The sequence below is a fragment of the Marmota marmota genome, unplaced genomic scaffold, assembly GCF_001458135.2.
Source record: "Marmota marmota marmota unplaced genomic scaffold, marMar, whole genome shotgun sequence".
Lineage (NCBI taxonomy): Eukaryota > Metazoa > Chordata > Mammalia > Rodentia > Sciuridae > Marmota > Marmota marmota.
Window position 1 is genome coordinate 34,858,712 of NW_025999900.1, and position 27,193 is coordinate 34,885,904.

Consider the following 27,193-nt stretch of genomic DNA (forward strand, 5'->3'; position numbering starts at 1 on the left):
ATATATATATATATATATCAATGTTTATAGCAGCACAATTCACAGCAGCACAATTCACAATTCACAACAGCTATACTGTGGAATCAACCTAGATGCCTTTCAATAGATGAATGAATAAAAAAAATGTGGCATATATACACAATGGAAGATATTTAACTACAAAAATGCTTTAGCTCAGGAGCCTGCCTTCAAGAAGAACTCAGGGATTCACATGGAGAATCAGAAGTAAGAGGACAAAGAGCCCAACAACTCAATACTCCAGCACATCGATGGTGCCTCCCCAAGGAGGACCATTATGGTTCAAGTCTGGAATATCTGCCAAAGGCTCATGTTGAAAGCTTTGTCCCAGTGTAGCAATGTTCAGAGGTGGGACTTTTGGGAAGTGATTGGATCATAAGGGCCCTAACATCATCAGTGGATTAATCCACTGATAATTCATAATTTGATGGCATTATTGAGAGGTAGTGGAAACTGTAGGAGGTGAGACCTCGTTGAATAAAGTGGGTCACTGGGGGCGTGTTCTGGAAGATTTATCTTGTTTCTTCTTTGCTTTCTACTTCTTGGCTGCCATGAGGTTAGAGTTTGTTCTGCTATGCCCTTCCACCATCATGTTCTGTGCCACCAGAGGCTCAAAGCAATGGAGCCAGCCAATCTTATACTTGAAACCTCTGAAACCACAAACCAAAATTAATCTTTCCTCCTTTAAGTTGTTTTTCTCAGGTATTTTTGTCATAGTAACAAAAATCTGACTAACACAAAGACCTTCAGCTTACTTAGCTGTGTCCTATAGCCATAGATGTCTGAGTGCATTTATCAATTCATCAAATATTTATTAAGCACCATATACACCAAGCACTACTACTCTAAATGCTAAGAATGCATAAGAAGATAAGACAAACAACTCTTTTAGAAAGAGATAGATAGTAAACAATGAATCAATAATTTCTGATAATAATAAATGTGATGAGGAAAATGAAAAAGTGCTATGAGATAGGGTTACAGGGGGATGGGGAGGGGAGAGGGAGGGCAACTGTAACTCAGAAAGTCAGGGGTTGTGGTATTTAATGTGATGATGGAAAGGATCTGGGAGAAGGAAGAGGGAGCAAGACGTGCAGTGTCCTAGAGATGGGAAAGGGCTTGGCATATTTAAGAAACAGAAAGGACAGTGTGGGTGAAAAAAACAAAAGGTGAAAGGGAAGAGAAGATGATGTGGAAGAGGAGGTAGGAATCCATCACTTAGAGTCTTAACAGGGCATGGTGGAGCATTTGAATTTTATTCTAAGGTCAGTGGGGAGGTATTGACTGGATTCAACCCTATCTATGAGTTTCTTGAAGGCAGACATCATGTTCTCCATATCCTGGTGCCCCCTCAGGGTTACCACCAAATAACAATAATAATAGTTGCCTTTGCCAACATTTATATGTAATTATATATAATGGGTCAGGTGCTATTCTCAGGATTTTCTTAATGCTCACAAGCTAGTATTCTAGGTTCCATTATTATGCCCATGATTATTGTCCTTTGTGGACAAGAAACCAGAGGCTGCAACAGGTCACAGAGCCATCACGGTCATTAGCTAGTGTTGGAACCAGGATTAGAACCAAGACAGTCGAGGTGCTGTGGGTCCAAAGAGATGAGGGTTAGAAGAATTAGCAAGTACCCGAGAAGTTTTGAATAATAAGAGGGATCAAAGAGACCCAGGAAGTCCCAAGGTGAGGTGAGGAAGAAACCAGCTGGTTGGACCCTCCTAGGAAGAGGAAAGATGGGGAGAAGACTGGAGCCCTAGAAGCCAGATGGAGGGTTCCTGCCTTTCTATTCCCTAACATGTCTAGGACAAATCTTTGGAGCCCAACTTATTGAGGCTACTACCCACCCAAGGCCTCCACGACCTCCCAAGCCTGGACCCTAGAGCTCCTCCTGACAAAATTCAAATCACATTAAACTTTTGCTTGCAAAGAAGAGGGTAAAAGGGTATAGAACATGAGAAAGGCTCCTCCTGCCCTCATTCAAGACACCTTTTCAGCTTTCACACCATGGGGAGCTAAATGTAAAGAAGAAAGTATGAAAGAAGAATAGTGTGCCAAGCTCTTTTCATGTATTTACTTCCTGTCAAAATTATTGTTAAAGATGAGAAACTAAAGTTGGGCACAATGGTGCACGCCTATAATCCCAGCAGCTCGGGAGGCTGAGGTAGGAGGATCTCGAGTTCAAAGTCAGTCTCAGCAAAAGTGAGGCACTAAGTAACTCAGTGAGACCCTGTCTCTAAATAAAATACAAAATAGGGCTGGGGATGTGGCTCAGTGGTAAAGTACCTCGGGTTAAATCCCCAGTACAAAAAAAAAAAATGATGAGGAATTGAGATTCCAAGATGGTCTATAACTTGACCAGGGTCACACAGCTAATAAACCAGTACTCACTTCCAAGACTGATTGGCACCATTCCATGCCTGGGCATTCCAGAAGCACAGTCTTCTCATGCTGATGTGCATTCTATTGTCTATCACCTACACTGCCCAGGCACTGAGTTCCACTGCCCAGCTCCCAAGCCACTGTCTTGCCTGGTCCTAGCAGCTTCCTCTCCTCTTGGCCTCCATCTACTTTCCTGTGCCAGGTAAAGCACTTGTCTTTGTGGACAGAGTATCCTACCCACCTCCCCTTGATTCCAAATTTGCCTTGGCAGACCCTGAGCAAAGATCATACCCAGTCTGTCTTTAGCAGCAGTGTGTCCGTGTACCTAACAGCCAGGCCCACCAGAACTGGTGTCTGGAGGAGGATGAAAGTCTTCTCTAGTGACTCTCTCTAACTAGACTGAAGCTGGAATGGAGTAGCTCTCCTTTCAGATGTATCTGGAAATTTAAAAGTTCCTTTATGTCCTAATGGAGTTTCAGTCTGTTCCAAGTTCCTAGCCCCATGCCCTGACCGGGTTTGAAATCCATCACTGACAACGAGGCTCAGGGCCAATAGTGTTTTGACCCCATGTTGACACCAGAATCTCTCACTAACCCACCCCACAGATTCCACCTCTTCCCTCTGCAGGGGGTCCTTCATAGGTGCCCAAATAATAGGGTGAGGAAGGGGCTGGGGCAGGGAACCTCCCCACACAGAGAAACATGTGGATGTGTGAGCCTCCAAAATGTGAGGGTGGAGGGCCTTAAATTATACTTCTGATATTATCTCCAAATGAAGTTATGCATACGTCCTTGTCTATTTTATGTTTGAAGTGCTTGTTAAACATAAATAGTGAAAATACACTACAGCATTTCACTCTGATAGCATCTTGCTTTTTAAATACCAGGGACCTCAAAAGTGGAAAATGGGCTTCCCCCAAGCCTCAGGAGGCTCTGTTGTGTGCTCCAAAATAAAGATCCAAGAAGCAGGGCGGTGGGAAGGCAGCCGGGAGAGATGTAGGAGGCTAATAACCCTGCCCTCGGCTGAAACTCCTGGGAGTTAGATCCGCAGACCCTCTAAAAGACTTCTGCCCTTTTGTGCCTGTAGTCCCCAATCCTGCTTCTAGAAGCAGAAAGAGCCAGGCAGGCTGAGGAAGGGCGACAGGCCCAGACTAGCAGAGGAGGCTAGGAGGCCGCCCAACCGGCCCGCCTTGCAGATCTGGGGCCAGATGTTAAGGCTTCGTGTTTTCTCGCCAGGGCCAGAAACCATGTCCAGCGCCAGACTCCCGGCCGGTGCCCCGCAAGACCGGCCGAGCTAAACCGGCCACCCCTGCAGAGACAGCACTAAGGAGCTGAGAGGCTAGGCTAAGGACCCCAGCAAGGCGGAAGGAGCGCGCTCCCTCCCCACGAGAAAGACAGATGTGGGGCTAATGAAAGGGAGACTGAGAGGCGCGGGGCTGGCGGGGGAGAGTGGGGGCGTGGCAGGGAGAGCGAAGCTCGCAGGAAGGAGAGGACCAGACCACCCGGAGGTCTGCGGAGAGGTCCAGAGGAAGAAGGCACGGGAGAGAGGGGCTGGACTGGGACCGGCAGTTTGGCCCCAAGGTCCTAAACTGAAACTCAACACCCGCCTTTGGAAGGATCGTCCCCTTTTCTCCTCCGCCCCTTCCCTTTCCCCCTCCCTCCTTTCTCTTAATCCCCAGGATTGAGCCCCGCGCTGGAGAGGAGAGGGCCCGAGGGGAGGAGGAAGAACTGCATTGAAAGGGAGCCGGGAGCCGGGGAAGGGGAGGGAAGGGAGCCGCGAGCGAGGGGTGAGCCGGGGGGGCCACGCGCGGCCCCCCTGAAGCCTACCCAGCCCTCTTGGTGTCCCCACCCCGACCCTAACCCCGGTCGAGCCTACAGGACCCTAGCCCCTGCCTCTCCTTCGCCTTCTCTTTGCTCCTTCGGTTGCTTGTTGGCCTTTCTCTTCTTTCCCAAAGACACTTGGGAGCTGCCTCAACCCCTGGGGCGCGCCGAGGGGCCCTGCCAAGGGTGCGCGCGGTGGGGGCCGGCTCCGGGTGTCAGGGGCCGAGGGTGGGGGTGGGAGCTCCCGGCCTGGCACCCCTGACCGAAGGTGGAAGGGAGCTGGGCCCCTTTGCTCCCTGGGCGCAGGAAGGCAGTACCTGCGTGCTGCTTGCTGTGACCCGGGCGCCAGGCGTCCCCGGACCCCTGGGTGCGCTGAGAGCTAGTGTGGAGAGTGAGAACCCGCCTCATCGCCGCGGGTGCGAGGTTCTGGGCAGAAAACAGCCACTCCGGCAACCCAACCCAGCGGCCACGCTGTTGGAGGACTTGGGCGCCAGTCTGGCTTCCTTTCGCCAATTTGGGCGAGTTTGAAGAGGGACAAAAGGCTCGGTCCTCGCTGGTCTTTCCTCCCAGCGGGGTCCTGTCACAGTGCCCTGGGCCTCCACTACCACAGCCCTGGGATTCCTGGTCCCCGGCGGGGCGCGGTTGGGAAGGGTTGGCCCCTAAACTTGCTCATCCAGCCCAACCGTCCCGGCGGCTTCTCCCAGCCCTTGGGGCTGTCCTGAACCTCCTGGACAAGCGTCGAGCAGTCCCAGATCCCGCCTCCTCGCCAGCCCAGCCCTGGAACGAAGATTTCGGCCCATGCGGGCCAGGGAGGCCTCTGCGGCCTAGGGCAGGCAACTCCGGGGGCCTGGCCAACCCAGCGGCCCCTGGGAGGCCGTGGGGACAGTTCAGAGCGCGCCCCTTGGATGAGGTCCCGCAGCGACGCCCCGGCCCGCCCCTCTCCTCCTCCTGCCTGGCCAAACTGCCTCCCATTTGGGAAGTTTTGTGGGTTTTCTTTCTCCTCCAACCTTGGTGGAGGCCACTTCTCAAGCGCCACAGCCGGGGGTGGCCTCCTCGCTTGGAGGCCGCGAAGCATGGTGCGGGGCAGCCACCGCTGAAGTCAGCGAAATCGAGCCTGGCCTGAAGCAGGCGACGCTGGAGGCCAAGGCCATGGCCATTGCCACGTCGGTGAGTCCACCAGGGAGAGGAGCAGAAACCTGCGGGGCAGAAACCTGTCCAGCCTGCCTTGACTCCTGTAGCGTTTATTTCTGCCCTCTCTTTGTCTGTCTCTTTGATCGATCCCTTTCTCCTCCAGGAGGCTGTGTCCTATCACTTTTGTTTGCTTTCTCCCTCTCACTCATCCCCTGTTCCTTCGGCTCCTGGGTTCCGCCCCTCCTCTTCTCCCCCTCCCCAAGCTCTTTCTTTCTAGAGGTTGCTGCTGGATAGAGGGGAGGGGGCAAGGGTAGTCCCAGTCCTATCTGCTCCTTTCTGGGCGGGAACAGATGGCCACTGGTGGTTGGCAGGGATTTGTGATTGGGAAGCAAAGTAAACGGGGTTGAAAGGACAAGCTGCTCAAGGAAAATGGGAGGCCAAAGGACCAGAAAGACCTATTTCTGGAGGAGGGATGGAGGAAAGGAGGCAAATAGAGGAAAGGGAGAGAGAATATAGAGGGAGGAGGGGAGGTGATGTCAGCCTGCCTCAGGCCACTTTCCGGGGACTAAGGACAAAGGGAGGAGACAGCTGGCATGATGGGACAGTGGGAGGTGGCCTCCCAGAAAGCTGCAGTGGTCCCCTGCCACCTCCATTTAGCCAGCCATTCCCTAGCAAGTCAGCTGGGCCGCTAGGCGGGAATAGAACAGGGGCCACACCCATCAGCACTCATTCCAAAGCAGCTCTGTCCTGGGTTTCTACAACTGCAAGGCCCAGAGGTTTTGCTCCATTGGACAGAATTCAAACCTAACACAGGGAGGAGCTCTCCACTGACCCACCCCTCTGCTTTCTGTCCAGCACTCTGAGTAGTCTGAATCCAGGCAACTTCGCCTTTCTGCCCTTCCCTGGCCTCTGGCTTGAATTTCCAGGAAAAGCAAGGTTAACACCTGCTTTCTGATCCCCTCTGAAGGGGGACTCTGGGAGTATTTTGAGAGTGGAAAGAAAAGCAGAGAGCCACCCACACCCTCCCATTCCTCTTAAGGACCAGTTGGATTTGGGCTCCTTCCCAGATCAAACTCCTGTGAGTTCCTCAATCATGATGACTTGAAGACACTAGCCCAGTGCTGGGAGAGGGGGAGAGCTTCTGGGAGTACTTGGGCACAAGGTGATGATTCTGTAACTTTGCAGTCCCAGGAGGTAGCATTTTTTTGGTGGGGTGGGGGCATATTTATGCTGAGTAAGCTCAAGAATCCTTAATAATGCTAGTAATGATGACCTTAATAATGACCTTATGCTAAAGTTTTTCACATTTTGTTTTTTGAGATGAGGTTGATGTTGCCTAGGCTGGTCTCAAGCTCCTAGAATCAAGGGATCCTCCTGCCTCAGCCTCTCAAGTAGCTGGGGCTATAGGCTCATGCCTAGCTATGTTGTGGGTTTTTTTAAGGAATTATCTCATGCAGCCCTCAGAACAGCCTTGTGAGGATACTACTGTCCTTATACAAAAACCGATATTTGGATAAAAAGATGGAATTCTACAAAGGAGGAAATTAAGGCCCACAAAGGTCAAACAACCTGACCAAAGTTACCCCGTGAGAAAGGGACAGAGCCAGGACTCAACCCCAGGTCCACCTGCCTCTTGAACTTTACTTTTAATCCCCTGACTATATGCAAAACACTGATTTATAATTTACAGTTAGAAAGAAAAGTGTGGAGCCAACCAGGAATTTGTGTTATCTGATTAGCATTCCCTTACCCCACCTGCCATGGGACAATATCCTTTAGGAGCTACAATACAATTAGAAAATAGTTGGATGCATTTGGAATCAAGCAAAAGGAAGAGTCCATTTATTAAAACCACTTAGCCATTGTCCACCAGCAGAAAACACCAGCCAAGAGGAACATGCACTGGTGCTGACTGAGCAGGGATTCCTTCTCCTCACAGTCTGGTGGCAGTCTGCCTGAGGTCTTTAGCTTGAAGGTGTTTGCTGAATTAGTGAGTTCACATTATTACCTGGCTAGGAGCTGTTCTCCAACACTACTGTATATGCCACCACTGCCCAAGATCCTACCAGCAGGCATGGTCCTTTAATAATATATTTTGACATTTTGAATGGTTTAATTTTGATTCTACCAAAGGATTCTTGGAACAAGAGCATCATGAAGGGTTACAGAAAAGGGAAATTGAGTATAAGGAAGACTTGATATGTACTTGACTCACCTTTGAGTCATGGACCCTTTTGACTCCACCACTGGTACCATTGAAACAAACAAAACAAAAATAAGCAAATATCTGCCATTGTGGAAAGGTAATGGAATAAAGTGACTGAGGGTGCAGGCTCTGAAATCAAACAGCCTGAGCTTCAAATCATGCTCCACTACTGTACCAGCCATGTGTCATTGGGCAAAGCAGTAACCTCTCTTCCCAGTTTCCTTTCCAAAATGCAGATAATGGTTTCTCCCCGATAAGGTTGTTGTGAGAATTAAATGTGATGTTGAATGCAAAGACTTGCACAGTGGAAAGAAATATCATCTGCACGTAGCTTCTGCGTCTGACCTGAGCATGTGACTCCAATGTAAAAAGCTCACATGCCCCCTCCAGACAGGACTGGAAACGAGATAGATGCTTATTCCTGATTGGCCTGCCAGCTGCCTTCCTTGTGCACACACTAGAGCATATACACTTTTCTCCATGGTAACCTCAGCCTCTTCTGGTAGAACCTTATTTGCTCAGACTGAGAACAAAACAATTGCTTTGGTTTCTGTTTTCTTTCATATCATGCCTAGGCACTGTCTGAACAGGGCTTTTTCCAGTCTCCCTCAGAATAGGGGTCTTTGCAGCTGCTTAATCTAAGCTTTTGCATGTGAGGGGCAGCCACTAGGGAAAAGAAGGAAAGTGAAGGAGATTCCATGAGAAACCTTAGCAAGATCTCTTCATGTGCTTTGGGAGAAATCAATTCAACAAATGTGTACTGAGGACCAGTTCCAGGTGAGTCCCTATTACAGGGACTAGGAAGAAGTAAGGGCTTACAGTGTAAGGAAAGAAACTGCTAATAATAATAAAAGAAATAACTAAAAAGACAAATAACTTTGGGTATTATGAAGGAAACAATGGTAGAGATGATGCAGAGAATGGGACAGGGCAAACAGTGATTAAGGAGGAGGAGACATTTAAGCTAAACTAAAGGATGAAAAAGGGCCAGTCAGATGAAATCAGGGGAAGAGCATTCTGAGGAGGGAAAACAGTAAGTCCAAAGGTCTTGAGGTCAGAATGTTATGGAAGAGGAGGACAGAGGTGATAAAGCTGGAGGCAAGACGGGACTCGTCAGTGCTGAGTCAGGAGTCAAATTGTTAAAGGGAATGGGAAGCTCTAAAGAGGCTTCCCATGACCAGATAGGTGTGTACAGACCCTCTCCTTATACTCTCCTCACCCACCAGGCCCAGCTGGCCCGGGCACTGTACGACAACACTGCAGAGTCTCCCCAGGAGCTGTCCTTCCGCAGAGGGGACGTTCTACGGGTACTGCAGAGGGAGGGTGCTGGCGGACTGGATGGCTGGTGCCTCTGCTCCCTGCATGGCCAGCAGGGCATTGTGCCTGCCAACAGAGTGAAGCTTCTTCCTGCTGGCCCAGCGCCCAAGCCCAGCCTCTCCCTGGCACCCTCCGCCCAGCCTGGCTCACCACACCCAACCCTAGAGCACAGCAATGAGGAACAGGAGGTGAGACTTGAAGTCCCCCAAGCCCCAAACCTGGAGACCCCTTGTCCTCCCCTGGGGCCTGCAGGCAGGCAGGCAGACCCCCCAGGTCACTGCTGTCCTCCCACTGTGCTCTCTGAAGTCTCTGCCACCCCTTAGCTCTGTGTCCCTGTTGGTAGCACAGCAGGGCAGGTTTCTAAGCTCCTCCAAGTCTAACATGGTTCACCAGCCCCCTCCTTCAGACCCACCCACCTGTCTTGATCTCCCAGGTGTATGTGGTACCACCCCCAGCTCGCCCCTGTCCTGCCTCAGGACCTCTGGCTGGACCCTGCCCACCCTCCCCTGACTCCATCTACAAGGTCCCCAGAGGCAATGGGACCCAACTGTCCACTCCCAGAGATGCCTTGGAGGTGAGGGTTAAAGGTCTGTGTATTTGGGGTAAGGGACAAACAACCTCAGGGCTGGTCCATTGCTGAGCTGAAGGGTGACTCACTGTTCCCTCTCTCCAGGTCTATGATGTGCCCCCCACTGCCTTCCGAGCTCAATCCAGTGACCCCTATGACTCCCCAGCTTCCTTTTCTCATCCACTGGCCCGGGTTGCCCAGCAGCACCCTGGGGAAGATGAAGCTCCCTATGATGTACCTCTAGCCCCAAAGCCATCCACAGAGCTGGAGCCGGATCTGGAGTGGGAAGGGGGCCGGGAACCAGGGCCCCCACTCTACGCTGCCCCCTCCAACCTGAAACGGGCATCAGCCCTCCTCAACCTGTATGAAGCACCCGAAGAACTGCTGGCCAACGGGGAAAGTGGGGACACTGATGAGGGCATCTATGATGTGCCCCTGCTGGGTCCCGAGGCACCCCCTTCTCCAGAGCCCCCAGGAAACTCGGCCTCCAACGAGCTGGACACCCTGGCCCAGCTCCTGGCCAGAAGCCCTCCGCCACCACACAGGCCTCGGCTGCCCTCTGCTGAGAGTCTGTCCCGGCGCCCTCTGCCTGCCCTGCCTGTCCCTGAGGCTCCCAGCCCTTCTCCAGCTCCCTCTCCTGCTCCAGGCCGCAAAGGCAGTATCCAGGACCGGCCTCTGCCTCCACCCCCACCCCGCCTGCCTGGCTTTGGGGGTCCCAAGATCGAGGGGAATCCAGAGGACAGGGAAGTGGAGGATGATCCAGCAGGACCCCACAATGAGTATGAAGGCATCCCAATGGCTGAGGAGTACGACTATGTTCACTTGAAGGTGAGTTCCTCCTGGGCCACTCCCAGAAATGCCCCAAGAGGAGGAGGAGTGTGGAGGCTTGGGGCAGAACTTCCCTGCCTCCCTTCTTCCTCTCTCCCCTGCCCCTTCACCCTGTGGCCAGGGACCCTACCACATGTTCTTGGCCTTACCACATGTACTAGTGCCACACTCCCCACTTAATCCCAGCCTGGGACCACCAGAGCTCCCTCCTGAGTCAAGGGACTGGAAGGGAGACTGGGGAAGCCACCACCCCTGCACTGAGACCTGATCCCCTTTGCAGGGCATGGATAAAGCTCAGGGATCTAGGCCCCTGGATAAAGCCTTTCCAGAGGATCCTGAACTGCAGGAGAAGGGACTGCCTGAGCAGCAGGTAACCCCCTGTTGGAGGTGTGCTAGAGAAGGGGGCTGGCGAAGGAGGGCTGGGACTTGGGGGAAGGGGTATTCTTAACCAAACTACAGAAGGAAATAGATTAGGATGAGGTTAGAGTTCACATGAAGCAGGGACAGAGTAGACAGGAGTTAGAATTCAACTGGAAGGTGCTGGAACTTGGAAGAGGATATTAGAAATTCAGAAAGAGGGGAAAGAATGTGTTGGAGAGGAGTCAGAAAGCCGGGCAGCCAAGGGAGCAGAAAGAGTTTCTGGGCTGTGGCTCCTTCTAAGGCTCCTTCCAACTGTGAATTCCTGGGCTCCTAAGAGACCTGGCTCCTAATCCCAGTTCCACCACTAAGAAGGGCGGGGGGGGGGCACAAGGGCACAAAGCGATCACTTAAGTCTTTCTGGACCTCAGGAAAGTGAGATAGTTTCCTTGACTCAGTCTAGAATGGACATAACACAATAGCAACCATTCATCGGGTATTTACCAAGTGCCAGACCCTGTGCTAGGCACACATGCTTCAACATCAATCACAGTCATAGTCGATGCTCATAACAGCTTAGGGTATGAGTGCACTGTGCCAAGCCCTTTTTATTTATTTTCTCGAATAATGTTCTCTGCAGCCTTGTTAGGTACATGCTAGAACTATAATCTTCAATACAGTTACCACATGTGGCTACCAGACCCACAAGATGTGGCTAGTCTGAATTGAAATGTGCTATAAATATAAAATGCACACTGGATTTTGAAGATTTACTATGGAAATAACTCAATGATTTTCATATTGATAACAGATGGGAACTACAACATTTTTGATTTTGGAATTAGAGAAAATATACCAATTTCTTTTTACTTTTTTTAATGTGGCTACCAAAATATTTAAAACTTCACATGTGACTTACATTATGTTTTTATTGGACAGTGCAGTACTAGACTCCCTGTTTGCTTTTTTTTTTTTTTCCCCGTGTGTGTTTATGTGGTGCTGGGGACAGAATCAGGGCCTCATACATACCAGGCAAGTGCTCTACCACTAAGCTACACCTCCAGCTCTACACTTTTTCTTTTCTCTCTCTCTCTCTCTCTCTCTCTCTCTCTCTTTAATTTGTTCTAGTTATACAAGACAATAGGATGCATTTTGACACATCATACAGAACTTCTCATTCTTCTGGTTGTTCATGATATAGAATCACACTGGTTCTGTAATCATATATGTACATAGGGTAATAATGTCCAATTCATTCTACTATTATCCCTATGCCCAGACCCCCTACCCTCTCTTCACTCCCCTCTGCCTAAACCTAGGTACCTTTATTCTTCCCTAAACACCCCCCTTATTGTGAATTAGCATCCGCACATCAGAGAAAACATTTGGCCTTTGGTTTTTTTTTTTTTGAGGTTGACTTACTTCACTTAGCATGATATTCTTCAGTTCCATCCATTTACTGGCAAATGCCATAGTTTCATTATTCTTTATGGTTGAGTAATATTCCATTGTGTATATATACCACATTTTCTTTATCAATTCATCTGTCAAAAGGCATCTAAGTTGGTTCCATAGTTTGGCTCTTGTAAATTGAGCTGCGATAAACATTGATGTGGCTGTGTCACTATAGTATGCTGATTTTAAGCCCTTTGGATATAAACCAAGGAGTGCCCAGCCCTATACTTTTTGTTTTAGAAATTAGAAGCCACAAAAGTTCAGAGACTTGTTTGAAATCAGGTTTGAGGTTATTTGAATCCAGAGCTGTCTCACACTGAGTCTGGGCATTTCACTGCCAATCTAAATTTTCTGGTGAGCTGGGATGAGAGTTGAAGGGATTGTTCTCAGGAAGAAGGAGCAAGGGAGGAAGTGGCACTGAGGAGCACGTTCCCACTGACTCCCCTCTCGCCCCTCAGGAGGCCCCATCCCCAGGGGAACCACTGGTTCTGTCCACCGGAGACCTACAGCTCCTGCACTTCTATGCAGGGCAGTGCCAGAGCCACAACTCAGCGCTGCAGGCGGCTGTGGCAGCCCTGATGTCCAGCACCCAGGCCAAGCAGCCCCCAAGTCTCTTCGTGCCCCATAGCAAGCGGGTTGTGGTGGCTGCTCACCGTCTAGTATTCGTTGGGGACACCCTGGGTCGGCTGGCAGCCTCTGCCCCTCTGCGAACACAGGTCGGGGCTGCAGGTACAGCGCTGGGCCAAGCTTTGCAGGCCACTGTGCTGGCTGTTAAGGGGGCTGCCCTGGGCTATCCCTCAGGCCCTGCAGCCCAGGAGATGGCACGGTGTGTGGCAGAACTGGCAGGGCGAGCCCTGCAATTCACCACCCTGCTCACCAGCCTGGCTGCCTGAGGGTCTGTTGGCACAGCCTTCCCCTCCCCTGCCTGGTCAGAGCCTCCACACACTCAGGTCTTGGGTGGATGGAGGGCTGTTTCAGGGAAGGGGAGGTATCTTCCCCCTCCCCTTCCCCTTTCAGTCATCTCAGCCTCTCACAGAGGCATCTCTTTCCCCTAATCCACAGCCTTTTGTATGAGAGCCATTTTGTATAAATTATTTATATTTAATGTTATTCCCTGCTTTGTCAGGGCCAGGCACCAGGTCCTCTGAGGCAGGGAGGAACTGAACCCTCCTCCTCACCAGCCAGGGTTAGAGGTCACTGCACTGCCTCCTGCCTCTGGAAATTTGGGACACCAAGAATCAAGTGGCAGGAACTTGGGACCACACAGAGTCTCTCTCCCTTCCTGTTTCTTGGTTCCTGAACACCAATTCCTCACTTAGCAGAGAAGGACATTGACTGCCCAGAATATGAAGGTCTGGGAGACATCAGAAGGCTCCTCCCCTCAAAAGGCAGGAATGTTGGCCTGAGCATGGGTGTGTGCACTTCAATAAACCCTGCGGTCTGGTTCCCTGACTCTGCTGCTTGGGAGTGTTGTGGGAGTGGGGGTGGGGGGGGGGGGGGCATCCCTCATCANCATCCCTCATCATACCCATGGCGGGTGGGGGGATTTTCCTCCTTTGACAATGTGCACTAGACTGGTTCTCAACTCCCATAAAGGACCAGAGAGAGTTCTAAAGGAATGTAGTGAATGTGCCCTTCTAATAAGGGTTGGATGGACATCAACAAGTCATTAAAATAAGTGCATAAAAAATAAGCCAGATTGGACACTTGGTGGTAGAAATCCACAGGGCAATGAGAAAAGATGAGCAAGGTGAGGAGAGGACCACTGACAAGACATTAGCTAGGCACCTGGAGGAAGAGAGAACCAAGAGGGTCTGACTAGTGTTCCAGGAAGGCAAGCCCAGTTTGCTGATTTGGGAATCAAGCCTTCTTCTTCAGATGATGTCACTAGAGAGGTGCAGTTGTGGAAAGAAGTTGGCCATCACCTAGGTGACTCTAAGAGCATCTAGCCCCTTACACTGCACTTCCCAGGCTTCCTACTGATAATCCCTCTGGACAAACTGTCTTCTAGGGGAGGTGGGGTGGCAGACAAGGGCAATGACTTGGAAGTCCATAGTCCTCAAGACTTTGGTGACTGAAGTTAAGAGGCTGTGGGTTTATAGGGGGGATCACTCCAGCCATTTACCTACCACAGGGAAGAAATCTGAGCCACAGACCCATTGCTTCAGTTTTGCACTCCCAGTTATCTGGCACAATAACTTTCGGGGCACCTCAGATTTCAATCACAATCTTAGTACCTTGGCACCCTCTGAATTTGCCTCCTATGTTGTGGGCTCCCTTCTCATTTCATTCTCAAGGAAAAAAATTCCAGATTCCAGGATTGACAAAATTCACCCCTATGTGTTGAAAGCCATCTCCCATCTTCCAGACAGATTTCATAGATGATCCCTGAACTGGAGTCAGGTTTCAGTTCAAGTCTCAGATCTGCCATGTACTTGAGTGTCTGTAGGAAAATCATTGCTAGTCACCTCTGAGTCCTGGTTTAGCTTTAATGTGAGAGGATCATAATGGTCTGATAGGGTTGTTGTAAGGACCTACCAAGAAAATGCATGTGAACAGGGCTGGGCTTGTGGCTTACTGGTAAAGTGCTCACCTAGCATGTGTGGGGCCATGGGTTCGATCCTCAGCACCACATAAAAATAAATAAATAAAAGTATTGTATCCAACTACAACTAAAAAAATACTAAAAGAAAAAGAAAATGCATGTGAACAGCCCAGCACCACATAAAATTAAGCGATTATTATCCAAGACAGACAAGGATATAGACAATAAATCCCTAAGGTATATTGGCTGTGATTGTATTGCCGTAACTCTGGAAGAGAGGCTAAAAAGAGTAGAGGGAGGGGGAGTGGTGGGAGTCTGCTTGATGTATTAGAAAAGAAGGGTTTCCTCTATTAGGGAAATATGAATAGAGGAGACAAGTGGAAGGTGGTTCAGTGTAGAGAAAGGGGAATGAGCTAGTTGACTTGACACATGGTCCATCCCAGTCCTTACCTAGGATTGGGGAATGAAGTACCTATCAAGTATAAAAAATTTATTAGAGAAATGCATCTCTAACTTGAATGTACATACACCTGGGGATCTAGTTAGAATACAGATAATGATTCAAGGGTCTGGTTGAGGCTGAGATTATGCTCTCAAATGATAATGGGTGCTGCTGGTCCTTCAATTTCACTGAATAGCAATTCTAAGGTTAGAGAAGATTTTGAGGCAAAGATGCTTGAGCTGACAGCTGAAGGATGGGAAAAACTTGACTAAGAAGCCATCTAAGTATAAGAACCAGCTTGTGCAAAGATGCTGTAACATTGGAAAAACTGAAGAAGGTCAGAGGCTAGAGTGCAGCAAGTTTGAGACATGTGAAGTGAAATGGAGCTACATAGAGCAATGACCAGGCATGCAGGAGCATGTGTGAGTTCGTGAGCTGTCTAGAATACTTATCTTCATGGTGATAGCCTGGAAGGGACACACAAGGCGGTGTGTGTGTGTGTGTGTATGTGTGTGTATGTGTGGTGCTGGGGATTGAACCCAGGGCCTTGTGTATGCAAAGCAAGCACTCTACCAACTGAGCTATATCCCAGCCCAGCAGCCCTTTTTATTTTCTATTTTGAAACAGGTTGCTTGGGGCCTTGTTAATTTGCTGAGGCTGGCCTTGAACTTGCCATCCTTCCTGCCTTAGCCTCCCAAGTCACCAGAATTACAGGTGCACTCTATTGTGCCCAGCAGACCTCCATTTTTAAAAGGATTATTCCATCTGCATCCATAAGTAATAGTTGGGGGAGGGGATAGATACGAAAGGATGCAGAACACCAGGTGGGAATCTGGAGGTTGCAGTATTGGTAATAGAGATGGAAGAGAAGCAGACTATCTGAGAACTATACAAGAAGTAGAAATTGGATAGGATTTTGTAAATGACTTGACATGAGTTAAGAGGAAATTTCAAGGACTGTCACCTGAGCATCTGGCCATAAGTGGTTGGTATTATTCCTTGAAGAAGGAAGACTAGAAGATGACCAACAAGGTTATAGTGGGGAAGAACATGAGTTTGGTCATAGGGAATTTGAGGTCCCTGTGAGTTATCAAAAGTGGACCCTGGGCTCAGAAAAGAGATGAGATCTGGGGGGTATATCTGGGACTCAGATTCGTATCATTTGTACTGGTGGTGACTGAAATGTTGGGAATGAGTGAGATCCCAAAAGGGAGACAATACTGTAAGGTGAGAAGAGGGTCAAGGACCAAGTCTCTGAGGATTGCAGACCTGAATGATGGTGAGGAATAGGAGGATGTGCCTGCATGGAGAAAAGGAGTAAAAGAAAGAAAACCAGGGGAATGTGGGTCTTAGAAGATAAGAAAGTATTTAGAGGAAGGGGTTGTCAATACTGCCAAATGCTGTTGAAAAATCATGGAGATTCAATCAGGATGGGATGGTGAATCCCAGAGAAGTGGTCTCCTTGTAGAGATTGAAGCTAGAAAGCTGAGTACAGTGCCAAATCAGCTCTCCACATGCATAAGCTGAACTATAATTGCCTGTTTACATGTCTGTCTCCCCAAGGTGGTCTTGTCCAGCCTATTATCCCCAAAGCCTAGACAAGGCCTGGAACATAGTAGGCATTTAACAAATTTCACTGAAGAATGAATGAGTGGGGAAGAACTGGAAGTGATGGAGGACCCTCTGGCATCTGTCTGTTACTATCCTTCAGCATTTTTCCCTCTTCACCGCAATGGCTTGCAGACCCAGGAACAGAAGACAGAGCCCCCAGCCCCTCCCTCCCCTGGGCCCTGGCCCCCCTTCCTCTCTCTGACGAAAAGTCTGGACCGAAGGTTCTGCTGACGTGGGAAGGGGAGGGGAGTCTAGAGGAAGAGGAGGGGAAAGCAGCGCAGAGATCGCAGAGACTGAGGAGGCGCCCGCGGCTGCAGAGCTGCAGATTGGGGTCCCTTCGGTCTTTCACTGTCCGGCCTCCCGGCGCGCAGCTGGGCCAAAGGGTAGTGCATCCTTTTGGCGCGGTCCAAGAGGGCCGCTGTGGTCGGCAAGCTGGCTCCCCGGGTGGCCACTGGGACCCCAGAGCCTAATGGCGGGGGTGGCAGCAAAATCGACAGCACCGTAGAGATCACCCCCAGCTCCAACGGAGTAAGTGCCTGCGCCTCGCGCTGGGGTGGGGGGGTGACGGCTACGCCATCCTATCCCGCACCCCCGTCAGGGTCCCCGCTGAAGGCCCGGCATTTTCTCCCGTGCATCCCCTGTCCCTACCTGCCTTCCTTGCCCTAGCTTCAGCACCTCCCGCCCTCTATCTCCTCTTGCTCTGCGGCTTTCTCCGCTTCACCCTTCTGTCCCCAACACCCCACCTCGCCCCACAGCAGGTCGGGACCCTTGGAGATGCTGTGCCCACCGAGCAGCTGCAGGGTGAGCGCGAGCGAGAGCGGGAGGGGGAGGGCGATGCGGGCGGCGACCGGCTGGGCAGCAGCCTGTCGCTGGCCGTACCCCCAGGCCCCCTCAGCTTTGAGGCGCTGCTCGCCCAGGTGGGGGCGCTGGGCGGCGGCCAGCAGCTGCAGCTCGGCCTCTGCTGCCTGCCGGTTCTCTTCGTGGCTCTGGGTCTGGCCTCGGACCCCATCTTCACGCTGGCGCCCCCACTGCATTGCCACTACGGGGCCTTCCCTCCCAACGCCTCTGGCTGGGAGCAGCCCCCCAATGCCAGCGGCGTTAGCGTCGCCAGCGCGGCCCTAGCAGCCAGCGCAGTCAGCCGCGTCGCCACTAGTACGGACCCCTCGTGTAGCGGCTTCGCCCCGCCAGACTTCAACCATTGCCTCAAGGACTGGGACTATAATGGCTTGCCGGTGCTCACCACCAACGCCATCGGCCAGGTGAGACGGTCAGGCGGGCCTCGGGTCTGGGGGAGGGCCTAGGGTGGTAAGGGCGGGGCCTCATGCCCGCTGCACCCTTCTCACACCCCCAGTGGGATCTGGTGTGTGACCTGGGCTGGCAGGTGATCCTGGAGCAGATCCTCTTCATCTTGGGCTTTGCCTCCGGCTACCTGTTCCTGGGTTACCCCGCAGACAGGTGAGGGCTGTCGTGGGGGCCGGGATGGTAGAGAGGAGGGGGTGCTAGGGAAACTAGCCCAAGCAGCTGGTGTTTGCAAAAGATAGAGGACAATTCGCTGGACTCTGCTGGCCTTCTCTGGACTTCCGTTCAATGATCTACCCCTGACTCAACTTCACTCCCCATCAAGAAATACACTCTTCTGCACAGGAGAATGACCTCTATGGACCATTTCCACTTACCTGTAGCCCCATATCCATGGACCAATGACATCATCTCCAAAGATAATAGTCCCATCCCCTAAATGAAAACCCTGTTTTGACAAGGAAATGCTCTCTCTTCCTTTGTAGCTCTTCTCATTCTAACCACCTCCCTTACCATCTTCATGGATTAACAAATTCCCATCTGCACTGTTAGCTCCACCTCAGTGGGCTCATTCCTAAAGATCAATGTTAATTCCTAAATATCAGCAGCCCCATTCCCACTGACGAATAGTTCAACTTTACAAATGACTCAATCTCTGACCCACTAGTGGCCCCTCCCACATGGATCAACAGATATTTCAAAAGAGTACCTTCATCTTCAGTAACCCATAGTTTCATGCCTACCGCTAAATAAATCCACCTTTATGAATCATTGATCTCAAGAGCACCCCTCATAGATTGATAGTCCAGTCTTCACAGATCCTCAGGGATTTCAGATCCTTTCAGACCCAAATTTCCATTTTCACAAATCATGGCCTCATCAACTGCCTGTCTCCACCAACCAGTAATTTTCCCTATGTATCAAAAATCCCATCTCCTCTGTTTCTGGACACCATCATCACTGATCAGGAACTCCAACTCCACTGGCTATCCCCATGGATTACTCATCCTCACTAGTATAGCCCCACCTAAGTGGATTAGTTCAACTTCCATGGATCAAAGGCATCCTGACATTCAATAGTCCAGTTCCTTAAAACATTAAAACCCATTCTCACTGTCAAATAGACACCTGTAGGCCAATGATCCTAAACCTACATATCAGTATCCTGTCCCCATGCATTAATGGCCTCTTTTTCATAGGCCAGTAGTCTCATTCCTATGGACCTCATTACCAAAGATCAATAATTCAGTCTCCCCAAATCAGAAATCTTAGCCACATTAACCAATAAGCCATCCTCATGAAAAATGAACCTGCCCTAAAGATTTAGTGACCTTGTTTCCAGGGATCAGTGCCACCTTTCCAATGTCCAGTGGCCCCCAATCTTCATAGATCAATAGCCTTATCCCCAAAGGTCAGTAGTCCATCCCCTAAGGATTAGTAGCCCTGTGCTCACTAACTTGTGGTCAGTGACCATCATCACTTGCCAATAGTTTTATCTCACCTGGCCCATTCTTAGTGATTATCCCCATGAATTAACAGATTCATCCCTTGAATACCCATCCATATGGATACTGAGATCCTTGCATCGTGAATCAATGGTTCCATCCCCAAAGACCAATTCTTCAGTCTCCAAAGATTTATAGTCTCATCCTCACTGGTCAAAAGTCCTACCCCATGGATTAATAGACCCATTCATGGATCAGTAGCTCCATCTCCTGCTCAGTGCCATTCCACTCATACCCCAAAATCAATTACTGAGCCCCTAAGATTAGTAGTTCCATCTTCACTGACCAAAATTATACCCACACACAAGAGGTGACTTGTATCAGTGACTCCCATCTCTTGACTAGTCTGAACAAGACAAGCTCCATTCCTACTGACCAATAGCTCTATTCCTATAGATCAGTGGTTCCAAATCCACTAAGCAATATCCCATCCCCCTATGGGCAACCTCACATATAAACCTAAATGCCCTATGACCAATAGCCCTATCCTCAAGAGTCAATGGTTCCACCTTCCACAGAACCATAGCCACAACCCAGTGCCCAGTAGCCAGACATCACCCACACACAGTACTCATCTCTTCTCATCTCTAATCTCAGTTCAGCTCTTACACCGGGAGCCTCATCCTCTACCACCAACTTTGAAGTGGCCAGCTGGCCCCCACCCAGGACATCTTCCCCCACGCAAGTCAAGGTAACCAGAAGTCCTCCCCACTTTCCAGGTTTGGCCGACGCGGGATTGTGCTGCTGACCTTGGGGTTGGTAGGCCCCTGTGGAGTAGGAGGAGCTGCTGCAGGCTCTTCCACCGGAGTCATGGCCCTCCGATTCCTCCTGGGTTTTCTGCTTGCTGGAGTTGACCTTGGTGTCTACCTGATGCGTAAGTGGCACCCTGCCAGATGTCCCTCCCTTGGGTCTCACACCTGCTTTTCTATATCCCCAGGGTCCCCACTGCCCCTTCTTCAGGCCTAAATTTTAGCTGTTCAGAATCAGCTATATTTCTAGCCAGGCTTTTGAATGATCCAGGGGTCCTGCTTCTCTCACATCTGTCTCCCCGCAATCTTTAAAGCATTGCCCTGGACTTAGTGCTGTTAGGGAATATCACCTTATTTAAAAACTGAAGCCCTGACTAGCTATGTGATCTTGGACAAGAGTTGACATGAAGGTCAAATAGGAGACCTAATGTGAAAGGGTCTGTAAACTGGAAATGCTGATCACTCTCAGGGAGACCGAACCTAGAGCCCTCCTAGGTTTGAGCAGGAGAGGGGACTGCACGATCTCTCTGCTCCTTGCCACCTAGAGGTTAGTCTGTGGGAGGTGATGGCTACAACTCTGCTCAGGGTCTGACCTAGCTCTCTGTCCTCCTCTTTCCCTCCCTCTCCCCTTTCTAATGTCTCCTCCCTGGCCTCTCCCTTCTCCCTCATCCCTGCTATTATCTCTAGGCTTGGAGCTGTGTGATCCAACCCAGAGGCTTCGGGTGGCCCTGGCAGGGGAGTTGGTGGGGGTGGGAGGGCACTTCCTGTTCCTGGGCCTGGCCCTTGTCTCTAAGGACTGGCGATTTCTGCAGCGAATGATCACCGCTCCCTGCATCCTCTTCCTGTTTTATGGGTTAGTATTGCCCTTCATGTGTAGTCTGGCCCAGCTCTACCTCCAGTCTAGCTCTTAGCCCAGAGACCCCTCCTCTTCTTCAACTGCCCCTGGTCCAGGCCTGTCTCAGTCCCTCAGAGGTGGGAGTTTCCTAGCCCTGGGTCAGGAGAGGGGAGGCCTCATTGCACCCCACCACCCTGCCTCCAGCTGGCCTGGTCTGTTTCTGGAGTCTGCACGGTGGTTGATAGTGAAGCGGCAGATTGAGGAAGCTCAATCTGTGCTGAGGATCCTGGCTGAGCGGAACCGGCCCCATGGGCAGATGCTGGGGGAAGAAGCCCAAGAGGCTCTGCAAGGTAAGCAGGGCTCTCAGGGCTGGGGCTATAGCTGAGTAGTAGAGCACTTGCCTCGCAGGTGTGAAGCCCTGGGTTCAATCCTCAGCACCACATAAAAATAAACAAATTAAGATATTGTGTCCATCTACAACTAAAAAAAAAAAAAAAAAAAGCAAGGCTCTCTATGGGTGACACCTTGTATGCACACAGGACAGGTGCCTTCTGCATGTAGCTGTGCCATCTCCCAGGGTCCCTACCCTCATGTGGGAGGATCCTGGTTTCTCAGCTGTCTCTTCTAAACTCCTCTCTCTCTCCCAAAGACCTGGAGAACACCTGCCCTCTCCCTGCAACATCCACTTTCTCCCTCGCGTCCCTCCTCAACTACCGCAACATCTGGAAAAATCTGCTTATCCTGGGCTTCACCAAGTGAGCCTGGGTGTCAGACCTGAGGGCCAGCCCAGTAGCTGGGATGGGAATTGGCTGGGTGGGGAAGGCTGGAAGACCTACAGAGGATAGCCAAGGATGTGGAAGGCTGAAGATGGTCAATCAGACACTTTTCTTTCTTTCCCTACCCCTCGTAACAGCTTCATTGCCCATGCCATTCGCCACTGCTACCAGCCTGTGGGAGGAGGAGGGAGCCCATCAGACTTCTACTTGTGCTCCCTGCTGGCCAGCGGCACAGCAGCCCTGGCCTGCGTCTTCCTGGGGGTCACTGTGGACCGATTTGGCCGTCGGGGCATCCTGCTTCTAGCAATGACCCTCACTGGCATCGCATCCCTAGTCCTGCTGGGTCTGTGGGATTGTAAGCATCTTCCCTTCCCCATGATGTGGGCTCAACAAGGGAACCCCAATAGAGGTGCCTCAGATAGACTCAGCCAATACTTCTGGCATAGGTCTCCCAAGATAAGACCCAGACCCTGCCCACAGCTTCTACAAGCCTCCACCTAGCCAGGCAACTCTGTCTGTTCTCCCAATTAGTGAATGCCCAGAGCCCACTTAGCGCACAGGATATAAGAACAAAGGGGATCACCAGGGATTAGGCCAGGCATGATCTCCCCACCTCCATTCATGTTGTCCTTCTTGATCTTCCAGATCTGAATGAGGCTGCCATCACCACGTTCTCTGTTCTTGGGCTCTTCTCCTCCCAAGCAGCTGCTATCCTCAGTACTCTCCTTGCTGCTGAAGTTATCCCCACCACCGTCCGGTGAGAGAAGGGTACTTCTAAGGCCAGGCCTCAAAGCCTGAGGGATGGAGGGAAGCTACTAGAGAAGGGTTGGGGTGAGGCACACAGCTATTGGCTGAGTATCTCCTACATCTTCCCCAGGGGCCGTGGCCTGGGTCTGATCATGGCACTGGGGGCACTTGGGGGGCTGAGTGGTCCAGCCCAGCGCCTCCACATGGGACATGGAGCCTTCCTGCAGCACGTGGTGCTGGCGGCCTGTGCCCTCCTCTGCATCCTCAGCATTATGCTTCTGCCAGAGACCAAGCGCAAGCTCTTGCCTGAGGTGCTCCGGGATGGGGAGCTGTGCCGTCGGCCTTCCCTACTACGGCAGCCACCCCCTAACCGCTGTGACCATGTCCCATTGCTTGCCACCCCCAATCCTGCCCTCTAAGTGGCCTCTGTGCACCCTGGTGTGAGGCTGGCCCATAGAGAAAGGTGACAGGCCCTGGCAAGGAGACCAGGAAGAGAGAGGAAGGCAGGGCTGCCCAGAAGGCTCCAAGGCACCTCACACCAGCCATGGAGGAAAACTCCGAGGGCCGCCCCCACCCCCATCTCCTCCCTGCTGCTTTGTGTTCATGTCCTCAGCAAGTCAGGGAATAGGGAGAGAGCTCCATACTGTAACATGGGTCTGGGCTCCATCTTGTGCCCAAAGACATCCTCCCAGACCTCATTCTTTCTTGCTCTATCATTCTGTTTCAATAAAGACATTTTGAATAAATGAGCATATCACAGCCTGGACTTCCCTCCCTGCTGTTGTCCTTCCATTTCTTGGGGAAAGGCTTCTCAGTGGAACACAAACCATTAACAATCTCCTCTCCCCCTCCCTGTACCCTGCCCCCTAAAATTAACTTGCATAACTATCTCCACTTACTGCTTGCTTTGCTGCCAGGACTGCACTAGGTGCTATACACACTTCATATTTTAAGGTAGGTATTTGGATAAATTAGGTTTTGTTAAAAGCAATACAAATTGAGTCTGATGAATTAAAACAAAATGGGAGTTTTTGTTAGGTGTATTGGGGCAGGTTAATGTGAGAAGTCCCAGAAAATGGAAGAAACAGACCTAACCATAAAAGGTCAGGAGCTGAAAGGCCTCCTGGTTCAAAAAGCAGGACCAGTAACATTCTTATCAAGGTTTCTGGATGAGTGAACTCCAGTGGGATTCAATTCTTGGGAAAAATCATTTCCAGCAAGCATGTGGCTGGCTTGTTTGAGTAACATAATACTCCCACCTCTGTTACTGACAACTAAGAGGAGGAAAGCAAAACTTGGGCACTGTTAGCTTAACTGGGACTTGATGTTGTTCAGGTAAAAAAAATGGATGTCCACTACAGTATTATTCTTTTTACATATGAGAAGACCGAGCTCAGAGACTCAGTAACTTGCTCAAGGTTACAAAACAAATGACTGACAGAGTTGAGATGTCCCAGTGCTAGACCTCGTCATCACTGCACACTATGGCTACTTTCCCTACCCCTAACATTTGGGCATTTTCCTTGGCAATGAGGAGTGGAGTCTCCCTGAGAGGTGGCAGCAGGTGACTAGAAGTTCCACTTTAGTGTCAGGACCTACCTCTCCAACTAGCCCAGGCCTGGCTTTACCACTTTGAGCAAATCTCTTACCTCCAATATCCTTCAAGGAAATCGCTATGAGGATTGAACAAGTAATGTTTTTGAAGTATGATGAGCTCCTTCAGGATGGGATCTTATTCAATTTTGAAACACCAATGTCTGACGTGGTAGATGTTAGAAAAGTTGAATATTTGCTCATTTTTTCAATAAGTGTTTCCTGTGACAGATTTACAGAGCAGAGCTATCTATGATACCTAAGTCACAGGCCACCCTTCAAGGAGCTTAAAATCCATTAAACACTACGACTATTAATGAGGAAAACAGGCTAGTGGTTTGGAGCACCAAGAGGCTGCTTCTTGAAGGTAAGACTCATTCAGAAGCAAGAAGCCCGCAATGCTTCATAGTCTCTATAGTGCTCTTAACCCTAGGCCAAAAGGAACAAATTCTTGAGGACTGGAGAAGGTGAGATTTTTCCTAGAAGATTGGTCTTTGGAGAGAGATTCTTAGGAAAATGGAAGCCTTAAGGCCAGTACCTTGCAGAAAAGGAAGGCCTATTAACTAAGAGTGCAGCAACCCCAGAGTTCCTTTCTCCTTCTGCCAGTTCACATTTGAGGCCCAAGCTCTATGAATCAGGCCATATTACTAGACTCTCAAAATGTTACTGGAAGCTGCACGCAACAGTGCCCACTTGTAATCCCAGTGGCTTAGGAGGCTGAGGCAGAAAGATTCGAAGTTCAAAGCCAGCCTCAGCAATGGTGAAGCTGCTAAGCAACTCAGTGAGACCCTGTCTCTAAATAAAATACAAAATAGGGGTGGGGATGTGTCTCAGTGGTTGAATGCCCTAAATTCAATCCCTGGTCCAAAAAGAAAAAAAAAAAAATTAATGGAGAATTCATCAGGACCTTCCTCATTTAATTAATTAGCATAATCCCTGATAAATTTTCATCTCTGCTTTACTATTGAAAAAAATAGAACATGAGAGAAATAAAGAGGGTTTATCATTAAATGGCAGAGCCAGGATTCTACCCAACTCTGGATCTTTCAGTTAAATACCCTGCAGTATACACTATGTAAAGCAATATCCAGGGGGTTTCAACTGACTCCAATGTTGACATTTTAGCTCTGACAATCAATGATGAAGCAAGAAATCATATTCCTTTCTAACTCCAGAGATTGTGCAACAAGATGGTAGACAGGGAAGCTCTTGTACTTGTTTGCAGAGTCCATGTAAACTGGGCATAATGGCACATGCCTATAATTCTAATTTCTAAGGAGGCTAAGGTGGGAGAATCATAAATTCAGGGCCAGCCTCTGCAACTTGGTAGGACCTTGTCTCAAAATAAAAAACAAAAAGGGTTAGGTATGTAGCCCAGTGGTAGAGCACCTCTTAATTCATTCCCCAGCACCACCAAACAAAAAAAGTCCCTGTAAAGCAAGAGTTCTTTATATGTTAAAGACACTGTTCAGTATATTCTCCAAGGAATAGATCAAAAGGACATTTCAATGGATCTCCTCTACATAACCAGTGAAAAAATGAAAAAGAGTTTCAGGAAAAGAAGTAAGAACAATCAGAAAGCTAGAGCAGCCTCTGCGTGGAAGGCAGGAAAAGTGAGCAAGATTCTCTGATTCCAACTAGAGATAAAGGCAAAGAATATGGAGGCACCAGTAAAGCACAAGAGATACAATGCCTCATCCTTGAACAATTCCTACTCTAGACAGAAAAGGTCAATATGTCTAGCTAAAACAAGCGGCATCTTGTTAGTTGCTCTGAACTTCAATCACATCTCATGGGACCCTAATTCCACGGAAAATAAAAATTATTTAGGCTTTTATAAATGGGAAGGCCAAGGCTTAGAGAAGTGAGTAATTTATTTAAGGTTATGTGATGGTAAATAGAGTAGCCAGCTCCAGAGAAGTGAGACCCTGCAATTTTCTTCCTGCATGCCAGACAGGAAATATTTCCAAATGTCATTAGAGAAAGTATTACTGTCTAATATTAAACTCATTAGGTAACCCAGTAACTACAAGGAAACTGTTTTCAGGCAAATAAGAGAAATGACTACTTTTCTGGAAGAGACTATATTGATCGCAACACAGTTTTTAAAAACATTTTAGATTTTAAAAACATGTTAGATTCACAACTAGGAACCATAATGGATTACTGGGATAAAACTAAAAGGATACAGAGGGTACATTTCTAAACTTGAAAAGTTATATGAAAAAAAAAAAAAAAAAAAACACAAAGAATGAAGTTAAAGCAACATAAGGACATTTATATGCCTTCTCCGTCAGCCTAGCCTGTCCACCATGCAACCAACTTTTACAAATTAGCTACTAATGTCTGGTGCAGTCTCAGGTCTAAAGTAGCACACATAGTCCTCACCTGACCTCACTCTGGATCAAGTCTGTGAGACAAAAAAATTACAATGCTCTGTGGAAAATGCAGAGAAATGTTAAGAGTACTAAAGCAGCTTTGAGCAGAAAAGATGTTCTTAGTCTGTTCAGGTTGCTATAACAAAACACCATAGACTAAATGGCTTACAAACAGAAATTTCTCTCTCTCAGGGCATGCTGGCTCATGCCTACAATTCCTGAGGAGGCTGAGGCAGGAGGATCTCAAGTTCAAGGCCAGCCCAGGTAACCTAATGAGACCCTGTCTCAAAATAAAAAAGGTCTGGGGTGCAGCTCAGTGGTATAGCACTTGCCTGGCACGTGCAAGGCAACGTTAATAATAATAATAAATAAAAGAAACATATTTCTCACAGTTCAGGAAGCTGAGAAGAAGTTCAAAATCAAGGTGTTGACTGATTTGGTGTCCAGACCAAATGTTTGTTCATATATACCACCTAGCTGCGGCCTCCCATAGGAGGGAACAAGCCAACTCTCAAGAACCTCATTTTTCTGGGCTTGGGGAGTGGTAATGGAGACTAAACATAGTAGTGCTTGAGATCCCCAGTGCTTTTTTTTTTTTTTTTTTTTTTAATTTTTTTTTTTT

The 27,193-nt window shown here is 49.4% G+C and overlaps 2 protein-coding genes across 6 annotated transcripts; both read left to right on the forward strand.

Annotated features, from left to right (window-relative positions):
* Nucleotides 1–4,981: 4,981 nt before the first annotated feature.
* Nucleotides 4,982–17,179, forward strand: Efs (embryonal Fyn-associated substrate). 5 transcript variants are annotated; one of them, XM_048798806.1, is made up of 7 exons: nucleotides 7,821–8,343; nucleotides 8,793–8,873; nucleotides 8,960–9,071; nucleotides 9,317–9,457; nucleotides 9,557–10,279; nucleotides 10,560–10,649; nucleotides 12,550–13,536. In XM_048798806.1, the coding sequence occupies exons 1-7, from the start codon at nucleotides 8,291–8,293 to the stop codon at nucleotides 12,982–12,984; spliced, it is 1,635 nt and encodes a 544-aa protein (XP_048654763.1). In that variant the 5' UTR covers nucleotides 7,821–8,290; the 3' UTR covers nucleotides 12,985–13,536. The 5 variants fall into 5 exon arrangements, with proteins under 5 accessions (XP_015348066.1, XP_048654765.1, XP_048654763.1 ...); XM_015492580.2 differs by lacking the exon at nucleotides 7,821–8,343 and adding an exon at nucleotides 4,982–5,396 and having other exon boundaries at nucleotides 8,793–9,071; XM_048798808.1 differs by lacking the exon at nucleotides 12,550–13,536 and adding an exon at nucleotides 16,790–17,179 and having other exon boundaries at nucleotides 7,815–8,343; nucleotides 8,793–9,071.
* On the forward strand, nucleotides 17,077–23,354 carry Slc22a17 (solute carrier family 22 member 17; the record flags this gene model as incomplete). The annotated part of the gene is made up of 10 exons (XM_015492589.2): nucleotides 17,077–17,217; nucleotides 17,445–17,948; nucleotides 18,041–18,144; nucleotides 20,213–20,367; nucleotides 20,930–21,095; nucleotides 21,282–21,427; nucleotides 21,727–21,832; nucleotides 21,991–22,208; nucleotides 22,499–22,610; nucleotides 22,731–23,354. Coding segments are annotated over 10 exons (1,941 nt in total), but the record flags the coding sequence as incomplete, so codon positions are not given.
* Nucleotides 23,355–27,193: the final 3,839 nt, after the last annotated feature.